The 12,163-nt window shown below is 40.3% G+C and overlaps 1 protein-coding gene across 1 annotated transcript; it reads left to right on the top strand.

Annotated features, from left to right (window-relative positions):
- The first annotated feature begins 8,925 nt into the window (after positions 1 to 8,925).
- On the top strand, positions 8,926 to 11,697 carry LOC115447962 (acyl-coenzyme A thioesterase 13). The gene is made up of 3 exons (XM_030175261.2): positions 8,926 to 9,132; positions 9,872 to 10,059; positions 10,912 to 11,697. The coding sequence occupies exons 1-3, from the start codon at positions 9,049 to 9,051 to the stop codon at positions 11,066 to 11,068; spliced, it is 429 nt and encodes a 142-aa protein (XP_030031121.1). The 5' UTR covers positions 8,926 to 9,048; the 3' UTR covers positions 11,069 to 11,697.
- Positions 11,698 to 12,163: the final 466 nt, after the last annotated feature.

Genomic DNA, 12,163 nt, shown 5'->3' on the forward strand with positions numbered 1-12,163 from the left:
GGATTTGTCGTTTGGGAGCCCCGCCGTCGCACGTCGTGTCCAGGGCTGGAGAGTCCTAGTGGGCGTGGAGACTTTGTCGGACCATCGTTACATCAGGTTCGACGTCTCCGCGTCCTCGAGTATCCGGCCCAACAGTGGTGGACCGAGTGCGCCTAATCAGGACGGCCCGCGGTGGGCGTTACGGCGCCTCGATAGGGAGGCCCTAGGGCTGGCCGCTCTGGTAGTGTCGTGGCTCCCCGCGCCGGAGGGTCCGGTGCGGGTCGAGCAGGAGGCGGAGTGGTTCGGGGTGGCAATGTCGGATGTTTGCGACGCTGCCATGCCCCGGGCCCTCCGTAGTCCTCCGCGGCGGCAGGTGTACTGGTGGTCGGCGGAGTTAGCGCAGTTGCGCGCGTCTTGCGTGGCTGCGCGCCGTCGTTACGCCAGGCATCGCCGTCGCCGTATCAGAAGCAGCACGCACCAAGACCAGGAGCGGCAGCTCTACGGCCTCTACAAGGAGGCGAAGAGAGCGCTGCGGGTGGCCTTGCATAAGGCCAAGGTCGCGGCACGCAGGGAGTTTCTGGAGACTCTCGACGCGGACCCGTGGGGGCGCCCCTACAAATTAGTAATGAATAAGCTTCGTCCAGCGGCGCCCCCGCTGTCGCATAGTCTCCGGCCAGAACTACTGGCCAACGTCGTCGCGGCCTTGTTTCCGGCCACCGAGGATACCACTCCTCCATCGATGGCGCCACCGGAAGTGGCGTCATTAGAGCTATCGGCAAGGGATATTCCGGAGGTTTCGCCCGCGGAAATGCGGACGGCAGTGTTGCGGCTGAGGGGCAAGAACACTGCCCCGGGTCTCGACGGCATCCCAGGGAAAGCCTGGGTGCTAGCCCTCGAGCACCTGGGGCCGCGGCTCCGCAGCCTGTTCTCCGCCTGTATGGTGCAGGGCGTCTTCCCGGCGCGTTGGAAAACCGGGAAGCTCGTCCTGCTGAAGAAGGAGGGGCGACCCGCAGAGTCGCCGTCGGCCTACCGACCCATCGTGTTACTCGACGAGGTCGCTAAACTCTTCGAGCGCGTAATCCATGCTCGCCTCGTCGAGCACCTCGAGAGGGTCGGTCCAAACTTGGCCGACTGTCAGTACGGGTTTCGGTGTGGACGCTCTACCGTCCACGCGATTCTGCGGGTCAAGTCGCGGGCGGAGGAAGCAGTGGCCAGGGGTAAAGTCGTTATTGCTATTTCATTAGACGTCTCAAATGCGTTCAATTCGCTCCCCTGGCCATGCATCAACGAGGCACTGCGGTACCACGTGGTGCCGCCCTATCTCAGGCGTCTGGTGCACGCGTACCTTTCTGACAGGTACGTGGTGTATCCGGGCGCCGACGGGTGGCACCGGAGAGCAATGACGTGCGGTGTCCCGCAGGGGTCGGTTCTAGGCCCCCCTCTTGTGGAACATCGGCTACGACTGGGTGCTCCGTGGTGCCAATCTCCGAGGCGTCGGCGTGACGTGTTATGCGGATGACACGCTTGTCACGGCGACGTGCAAGACCTTCCAGGATGCCGCGATCCTGGCGGCGGTGGGCACCGGCAATGTAGTGAGCCGAATCCGGCGGTTAGGTTTAAAGGTGGCTCTCGAAAAGACCGAGGCCATTTGTTTTCACGGGCCTTGGAGAGGGCCGCCGGCCGGTGCCCACATCGTGGTTGAGGGGGTGCGGATTCCCATCGGCAAAAATATGAAATATTTGGGTTTGATTTTGGATAGCCGGTGGGATTTCCGCGCCCATTTTGAGAAATTAAGGACGAGATTGTCAAGGGCAGCGGGCGCTCTTTCTAGCCTGCTGCCCAACCTGGAAGGTCCTGGTATCCCCTGCCGAAGGTTGTACCACGGGGTCGTGCGGTCCATGGCACTGTACGGCAGCCCGGTCTGGGCTGACGCCCTGGGGCGGCGTTCTGTCGCCCTCCTGCGGGGCCCGCAGCGAGTCATTGCGCAGCGGGCCATACGGGCGTACCGTACGGTCTCGTACGAGGCGGCTTGTGTTTTGGCCGGATTCCTGCCCTGGGATCTGGATGCCAAATCTCTCTCCGACGCTTTTCACTGGAGGGAGGAGGCGTTCGGGAACGGGCAGCGTCCGGCCCCGAAGGAGGTGGAGGCTAAAAGGGTCTCCTTACGGCGAGCCACCGTGGAGGAGTGGCGTCTCAGGCTGGAGGCCCCGTCAGCGGGGCTTCGGGCCGTCGCGGCAGTGCGTCCTGTCTTTGCGCAATGGCTGGACAGGCGCCACGGCGCGGCGACATTTCGCCTTACGCAGATGCTCACCGGGCATGGTTGCTTCGGTGAGTACCTGTGGAAAATAGTAGGCACAGAAGTAAGCGCCGTGTGTCACCATTGTGGCAACTGCCCGCGGGATACGGCCCAACACACGAAGGAGTCTTGCCCAGCCTGGGACGAGGAGCGCAGCGCTCTCGTTTCAGTCGTCGGAGGAGATCTCTCGCTGCCAGCCGTGGTCGCCTCCATGGTCGGCAGTCGGGAGGCCTGGCGTGCGGTGGCCCACTTCTGCGAGGTGGTCCTCTCGCAGAAGGAGGATCCCTCCCGCCGTCAGAGGAGACGTAGGAGGCGCCGGGTGGACGACTGACCGGCGTCTCCCGCCCTGTGGAATGGGGGCGTTTGGAGAATTCCACCACGGTATCCCCTGCCTGTCGTAAGAGGCGACTAATAGGGGCCACGAATGGGGTCGTCGGCGGGTAGCAGGGGGCTGTCCGCCCTAGTACATTTTTGTGCATTTTGCACAATTTTCGGTTGACCCCCGGGATGGACGGCAGTGTGTTGTTGGCCTCATACTGCCGTAGACGCCGAGGGCGTCCTTGGGTGCGCGGGGGCTTCTGAGCGCCCCCCCATAGGAGACGGGCCGCAAGGCGGCACCGCGCAGGGACGGCTGCGGTCGTAGACTTAGACACTACAACGTCAGAGGAAGCCCGCAGCCGTCCCAAATGCGCCGAAGAGGGCCACCGCGGAGTTTTAGCTGGTAGGCCGTGCGTAGGTTAAGTTGTACATATGGTTAGGGACTCGGCCCGGCAGTCGCTCGAAGGTCACCATCAAATCCGGGCGGCTCAACGTCGGGCCGTAAGGCACGGTTACCCTAGCATAACCGCTCAGTCGCCCCCCGCGAAGGCTGGGCGGTAGTAATAAGGTACTTTCTCCGCGAAACAAAAAAAAAAAAAAAAAAAAAGGGTTTAACCCTGGAATGCCGGGCCCATTTTGCGTTAATGTCTCTTCGGTGCCACGGTACATTTGAAAAAATCGAATTGAATATGTAATTGTGTTAAAATTTTTACACGATAAAATTATAATAAATTTAACAAGAAATTTACTCAACTGATTTGATATTTTCTTTCGTTTGGTAAAAATATACAATACAATTCCTATATTTAATAATTTTGATATCTTATCAAGAATATAATTCAATTTATAGTTTTAAACGCTATAAAGTATTATATTATTTACCGTGTAGTAAAGAGTAACCGGTGATAGGCGACACTATTCGTTGTTCTAAATCAACGTTTGTAGTTTCTGCACACAAAGTCAAAAACTGTCATTTTTAAACAATTGAAATTCGCGTAGCTACAGGTGTGAACTCAGTGACGGCTCAAAGCGTACCTGAGACCTGCGCGCGGGGAGGGGATATAGAGGTGAATAATTCACCTCTATTTATTTTGACGCATTTGAAGCTGTCAGTGTCTATCTAGATATATTCTTAATCAAATGTAAGAACAATATTATCCATGTTCTCTTCGACAATAATTTTAAATATTTGCATTCGTTTTTTTACCGGCCAGCTGTCTTTAAAGATAGGGTGCTGGCTCAGACAGTATAACCAAGCTATTAATAGGTACTGATATAATTATGTATCATGATTTGTATGATTCAATTATAATTTAACCAAATTGACAATAGTTAATAAACTTACGGAGAAATATTAAGAATATTATGTTTTTTGGAGTACCCAATTTTTTGTTTACCTTCCTACATAGAGTATTTTGTGAAGTATCGTGTCTATTAATTTGCCCGGAGTATAGTATAGCTTCAAAATAGAAAACAAAATACACATATGTCTTTATCCTACAAGGGGTAGGGAGAAATGTGAACAAAGCACCCACCTTTTGCCATGCGTATCTGTCCCATAACGTGATAGGTGAGCCTATCGGCATATTAGACATCATTCCAGACTACCTTTCTAAAACGTTAGCTTTTACCTGTGGTTCCGCTTGTGAAAAGTTTTTCCGTGATAAATATTTACCCGCGATATAAAACCTGTAGCACTCAGAAGTAATTCGAAGCTCACTCAGCTTCCTATTAGTGAAAATCCGTTTAGTAATTCCAGATATTAGGTAGCGCCTTCAAACTAACAAACAAACAAACTCTTCAGCTTCCTCTTCAGTAACAATACAATAGTATTAATAAAACAATTGTTTAATAAAACAATAAATAATAAACTTATAAAACAAAAAAAATATGAATGATGAAACGTCACCCGATGAAAAATTTAGGTACTTAAGCACCTATACTTATTTTATTGTATTCATTCCGAGAACATTAATTCTAAAAAAATGTATTATAACGGATTAACTACGGCGTATCCTTGTTAAGGAGTTAGAGTATCCACGTATATCAATCTACAATCGATAATTATTGAGAAGAATTAGAAATTAGAGTTCCTCACGCTTCTGTCAGACCGATTCTTGACTTGACAAGAAGCCCGACTTTGAGAGCATCTTCAAAGTATTTATTAAACATTATATTTCTCTAATATAGGTAGGTAGTTAAATCAATATATTATGTATTATGTACTAAAAAACAATAATATTTCCAATAATAGGTACAATCATTGAAACAATAAAGTAACATGTCATAAATGATTGAGTAACCACAAGATTTTATTGGCAACAATTGTTTATAATAGAACTGCTTGAACTTTATCCTCTCATCTGCTTGAGAGAGTTTTGGCGCGTTAAGTTTTAGGAGGCAGTTTGAAATACTCAGCATGAAAATGTTTTGGGGGTGACCTATCGTCATTTTAGATAATTAACTTTTTGCATTAGTTACAGTTTATAAATAACAAACCAGTGTTTTGTTGTTGTGTTTACGCCCTTATTAATTCGTAAAATAAAAACGTTTGTAGTTATACCCTTGTCTACTTTCTCAATATAAATAAATGTCTAAAACCCTTTTTTCGCTGTATTTTAACTACACAGATCGAAAAAGCTCGAAAAGTTAAGTAAGGCTACAACATAGTTATTTTGTCCAAATCTTCTTCTATCTATATATATAAAAAAGAATTCCTACTTCTCTTGGTTTCCCTCACGCGTGAACGGCTGGACCGATTTCACTATATTTCTTTTTGTTTTGTTTGTTATTATCAGAAGGTTCTTATGAAAGAAAAATATAAAAAAATTGCGCGGAAAATTAGAAAATTTAAGAAAACTTAACGAAAATATTAATCTCATATACCTGTCAATTGTTTGAAATAACTGTCGAGTCAACTAGTGTTAAATAATGATCAGAGATCTCTCCACCTGAGCGAAGTATACCACATTACCTTCATAAGTGGTTAATTAAAATACTGCCCAGTCCGTCTGTAAATATAACAACACGATTTAAATTGAAATAACACAAAATTATTGAACATAGGTAAGCAGGAACTAGGAAACCATTTATAATTAATATCTAATATGACGACTCTGTGACGCCAAAAGGCAAATTAAACGCATAAATTGCTTATAGTAAATAAGTACGAAGCAAAGCTTTGTTTGTCGTAGCAACGATATTAATTTCGTAGTGTACCTGATTTTAACTCATAAAATCATTCAATAAGTATAGGGAATGTATAGGTATTATTCATGATGCGTTTTATGAAAAATATATACCTAAATAGGTATATATATCGTAATATCGAGATTAAATATTCTCGATATTACGATCGCACTATGTCGATGAACAGGTATCTAGTTATAGTAACTTTTCGAAACTTGTATGAAGCCAACATAGCTAACTTAAAACACATTACCGTGGCGTATAAGCATAGTATGAAATTTTCCCTAAGAAATAAAATTACTTAGGGTTTCTTTTTAGGTCATTCTTCTAGGTAGGTGCGTGTAGGTAAAGTACTTATAAATTTATGTTGGATAGATTCACCAGTTTATTGATTACACTAAACAGAGCGCAAGATGAAAGTGATCATCATTTCAACATTTCAACATTTCGACATTTTACACTTTCTATTAATTCTAGATTTTTTCTTTATTAATTCTAAAACATTTTTGTTATACTTGATTTATTTTTAAAAGATGGTTATTTTTGTAACTAAATACTGCAAATGTAACAGTTTTTTTTTAAATTAATGAAATAATATTTCACTCTAGTAAAAAGATCGAAACGTCGCTTACGATATTCTTGAAAAAGTTCATTTTGTTCATGACATTGAGTCCTATATGACCATAGTGATAATCAAGAAGATATTATTTATCTCTTGCGTACAAAAATGTAAATAATTAAATTAAATCGCGATTGGGGATTAGTTTGTGTAGGTATATGGGGATACAAACAGGCCGGCACAATTATGTCGACTGGTAGGGGAGAGGAGAGGTAATCATCGTTCGTCAGTCGACACCCTATGGGACCCTACGCTACTTACTATCAGGTACTGGACAATCTGCAAAAAAGTATGCTAATACAAACGCAGGCAAACTTGACGACATGAGAAAATGCTATTACAGAGAAGCAGTTTCCACAAGAGAAGAATGGGCAAGATACTCTAGTAGGTATTGCTCTTTACAAATTCCGTTCAAGGATATAAAGTAGGTATATATAGTATTAAATGCATGAAAAATATCTTGCTTTCTATTTAGTTGAGAGAAATTAATTTATTTACTTGCAAAATAATAAATTTTCAATCACGAAATAATTTGATGATATACTTAAAATGTTAACAATATACTACTAATTATTGGTAATTAGATATTATAGTAGACGAAATGGAAAACACATAAGCAGCACCCGTTTACGAGTAAGACGCATGTTTCAGACATCAGCCTACTGAACCAGGTTGCGGGGAAACGGCCGACCCAGCACACGACATCACCCTAGGAATAAACAGTTAGAGCACGTCTTACCCAAACCGCTAACAACTACTTCATTATTATTTTTTTTAATTATCCGTGAAAGTCTAAAATTATATTTTTCTTACTGCTACAATATTAAAAAATGTGTCTCTAATTTAAGTAATTCTTATTAATAAATTTGGACTTTGTGAAGTACAAACATGTTAATAACTATTATCTTTGCTATTATCTATGTACAAGAACCGTCATTAAATTTGAAAAGAAACAAATGTGTGACCTCCATTGGTGACCTCAGAACAATGACAAGCAATGTGAGCTTGCAAAAACGTTCACAAAAAAGGTTTTATTTTTATTCACCACCGTTCAGACCATAATGTCTCAGACATAATGTAGATATAAGACAAAGACCATAAAGACAAAACTTGGATCGCCTCCTTAGTTTCGCGGCAGCGTAATAAGTATATGAATGTGAATTAGAATTTCGTAGGTTCGATTCTCACATAACGCTGTTTTCCGTTTCTTCAAGTAACACTATGTTAATTTTTATATTATAACAATTTACCCGGGATGGCATTCTTCAGAGAAGATAGACGTCAAACCGGTAGCCGGTTGTAAACACTTACCCAGACCATTTCTGCAAAATGCTTGATGAAGAGTAAATATTAAGTCGACTAATCAAAAAGAGTAATCACGGCAACATCGGTAGTTAGTCTCACTTACTTACTGTAGATGACGGGGGCGTTCATCTGTGTGCAGGGACTTATGTGCTTTACGATAATCATAGACAGGTCGCTAGGCGGCATCGTGCATGGACGATTGCGTTGTTTAAGGTGGTAGCTCAAGGTCCATTTTCATACATTTTGTTTCGGCTTTAATCTGGGTAACTAAACAAGTATTGGCAAGTAAAGAATTTAAATTCACGTCTAGTTAGTGATTAGTTCTCGCAGTTGAAGAAAAATGTAAAAATAATTAATAATCATGGATATTTCTGCCTTTAAAATTTCGTCATATTAAATTTTAAAGGCCGAAATATCCATGATTATTAATTATTTTTACATTTTTCTTCAACTGCGTGCCAATACTTGTTTAGTTACCCAGATTAAAGCCGAAACAAAATGTATGAAAATGGACCTTGAGCTACCACCTTAACAGACAGGAGTAGGTAATACAAGAAATATCTCTAGCGTTATCAATGCGCCGAAGGACACCGCGGGGTTTTGGTTAGTAAGTATTTATTTATTTATTTATAGATACAGATACAGACAACAGATTAAATTGTACACATAATTAGGTACATTCATAACAAACATGATACAAATCTTGCGTCCATTTACTACTGTACACAGCAATCACTCACGCAGCATAGATATAAAAAAACAGCAGTTACGTTCAGTTTTAACACTAATACTAACAATAAACATTAGTTCATAAAATTAAATTAATTTGAGATCTTAAAAAACAAGAAGCATCACATGGGTGATTTGATTTGAATATCCCTGGCATTACATTATACACATATTATTATTGTTGTATGCCGGTATAGGATGTATATACATAATATTATAGGCATAAGATTTGACATTTTATTTAATACTGTTTACATACGTCTAACATACTTACTTATATACTAATTACTCTACACACATGTACATTATCTTAAAAGAATATTTTATCCTAAAAATAATAACATTTTTATTTTGAAACTAAAAAGATCAAGAATTTTTTTCAATGCATACAGGAGGTTATTAGCTAGATTTTTCAAATTACACCGCCATTTTCAAACTTCCACCAATGTCTGCAACCAATCTACAAAAGGTGACAAATGACATTTAACAGATTTGACACTTGACAGCATGAGCCGGTGACAGCCCAGCTGGAAAGATTGTTAGTGCTTTTTGATATTGATATTTGAAAACAAATTGGAATTGGATATCGATAAATAAATTACAGTTAACAAAAATGTGCAATAAAGGTTTAAAAGTTGCTGAACTTTTTACCAAAGCTGTAGCTTCTACCAAGTGTTTTGATCAAAATCTTCGAAAGGTATGATATTTGTAGTTACTTAGTTAGGTAGATTACATAGCTTTTATTTTTATATTTTCGGTTACGTAAATTCTAAGTCTTATTAATTTGAATTAATTTGAACTTGCGCACCTACATTAGTAGGTGCGCTTTATCACAAATTTTATAATGTATATTTATGTTATTGTTACATAAATTATTATAGGTAGGTATTAATACATTAAAAAGTTTTAATAGATAGGTAAAATACATACCTAGTATCTGTTTGTTTATAATAATCCCTGGCACTCAGCTACAATATTCATATAAAGGTAGGCCTATTCCATTAATCACATAATTTCTTTTCTGTTAGCTAAATATTTTGTCATGGGTCTGATAGGAGTACCTTTACTTAGCAGTGGTGCAGATAAACTAATTCTTATGGTCATACCTTTGCAAACATGTCAAATAAGTATTGTGTTTGCTACATTATTAATATAAAAAAATTGTGTAATGATAAAAGATTTTCATCCTTATTCCTTCTAATTACTATCACATAAACTATTCTGTTTAAAATCCAAATTAAGGGCTAAAATTTATATGAATTATTTGACTAGAAAACCCTTACCTGAGGGTCCAGTGAACAATTGTATTGTTTTATGGATCATCACTTATCATATTATGATATTGTCATAACCTTCACGAAGAACTGCCCTAATTGGGAAAAATACTCATCTCAAGAAAAAGAGTGGATTCATTTATAATATTATGTTTTATTTAGGTGAAGGTAGTATGTTGTGGAGAAGGTAAAATGGTGACAGAGTTTCAAGTTGGTCCTGAGCACCTTAATCAGAGAGGAACTCTTCATGGTGGCTTCATTGCACATCTTGTGGATGCCATTTCAACATATGCATTAACTACTAATGAAAAAGTTGATACTAGGGGTGTATCTCTTGATTTAAGCATCAGGTATGTACCTAATACATCAACAATATAGAGAGAAATAGAATGTAATTATTTATGAAATACCTATGAAACATTTAATAATAATAATATAAGATAAGCCCTGTATTATATCCTAAAAATCCCACTGTTGGGCATGTCCCATTATTGAGAGGGATTAAGCCATAGTTTACCACGCTGGCCTAGTGCGGGTTGGTAGACTTCACAAACCCTTGAAAATTCCTCATAATAGAGAATTTCTCAGGTATGCAGATTTCCTCACGATGAAACATTTATTTCCATTTAAAATTTCTGTGTTATTGTTATATCCTAGCAGATTTTCTACCATAGCATTCAACTATAATTTAAATAGTTTATGAAATCTTATTTCTAAGTTATCTGTAGGTTCTTTTTACATTTAACTTACACTGCAATTTACATATTATGTTATGTCATGTATGGCCTTGGTCCCCTGTCATTATGAGAGCTGCAACAATAATTCTTACTGTAAAATGGGTTCTGAAGGACATTGGATATCACTCTAGGTTGCCTCACTTGTTAGCCAGCATATGCTGTAAATAGAACTAAGATAACATTTTACAAAAATATTTCATGCAGATTATTTGAGATATAAAACAGACATATTGCAAAATACCCCAGTAGGTATAAGTATATGATTGGTGTGCACTTGGTGGGGCCTGAGGTCACTACCCACCTGCTATTGCTAAATCCAGTGAATTGTGAATACTGGTTTAAACCATCAGAAATTCTAGACTTGATAGGATATATTCTATTTCTTTATGTTATTTGTCTTGTTTCCACTCTTTGGTGGTCTATGTGTAACAGAGTCAATAAATACCTTATATTATTTTTGTTCAGTTACTTGAGTGCTGCAAGAGAGGGCGAAAATATTGAAGTAGAAGCGGTTACAATTAAAACAGGTAAAAAAATTGCTTTCTTAGAGGTGAAAGTACGTAATAAGGATAAAAACCAGTTGTTGGCGACTGGTCGTCATACTAAATACATTGGAATTTAATTTGTTTGCTTTAAGTATGTTTATGTACAATGATTAGTAGAAAAAAATATTTGCCTTTTATTTTTAAGTACATAAATAAACAGACATAAATTCTTCATGCAATTTTATAATCTTGAACAATAATCTGTGGTCTACCATATTACATATGCATGTATTATTTACATTATTTTATTAATGTATATTGCATATTAAATATTACCAAGAAATTTGTGTAAATTGTTTACTGTTTGATCCAAGTGTATCTACGTATCAGTGGCATCCTTGGGGAGGGACGGGGAGGGGCGTGCGCGATTCGGTTCGCCTTCTGGAGCCTCTCGTTATAGGCAGGCATTGCTCTTACAGAGGAACCTCGCACGGGATCTTAGCTGAGAAACTTTTTTTAGGTTACCACCACTCTCTTTCTTTTTGAAGTTTTTAAAATCGGGTAGCTCTATTTACTCCGTCCCGAAGTCCCAAGTCTCGGCTAAGGCCGCTACTGATACCTATAGATAGAATAGAGATAGAAAAGTTTTTAAATAGCAGTTAATTTTATTTCCTAATTGTACATTTTATGACACAGTGATTTTATAATGTAATAAAATGTGTATATTTATTATTTGTAGATAAACTAAATATAACTGATATTAAAATAATCTTTTATTTCACATTCGTACGTAGTTAACTACTAGTTAGACCGCAGAGGTTGGCAACTTTGCAAGGATTCAGGAATACCTTCGATTTTTTGTCGTCTTTGCAAATCATCACTAGCCAATCAATATACTTAACACATTTGTAAGTATGTCACAGAAGCTAGGTTCTGATTGGTATATTTGAGATAGAACGAAAAAAGCGATTGGGATCATTTTATTGAAAATGGCGGTAAATCGATTTAGTATTCATATACCTACTACAAATAAACGCGTCATACACTAACAAAATTGCACACAAAAACAGCGCATTATTTACTATAGTCAATGCCTTAGCGGGTCGCATTGATACGACCCGAGTGGGCCCGAGTGTGCCCGAATGGGCCCGACCGTCGACCGCCCCGTCGCCATGACAGTCGAATAAAATGCATTTATTAGTTAAAACATAGGTTAAATAGTGTATACTTAT

Source organism: Manduca sexta, chromosome 27 (assembly GCF_014839805.1).
Source record: "Manduca sexta isolate Smith_Timp_Sample1 chromosome 27, JHU_Msex_v1.0, whole genome shotgun sequence".
Taxonomy (NCBI): Eukaryota; Metazoa; Arthropoda; class Insecta; order Lepidoptera; family Sphingidae; genus Manduca; species Manduca sexta.

Bases quoted from the DNA above. Each gene is read 5' to 3' on its own strand.
- LOC115447962 (XM_030175261.2), top strand. From the start codon at position 9,049: ATGTGCAATAAAGGTTTAAAAGTTGCTGAACTTTTTACCAAAGCTGTA. The intron at 9,133-9,871 runs GTATGATATTTG...TGTTTTATTTAG, and splicing joins TTGATCAAAATCTTCGAAAG to GTGAAGGTAGTATGTTGTGG. The intron at 10,060-10,911 runs GTATGTACCTAA...ATTTTTGTTCAG, and splicing joins TCTCTTGATTTAAGCATCAG to TTACTTGAGTGCTGCAAGAG.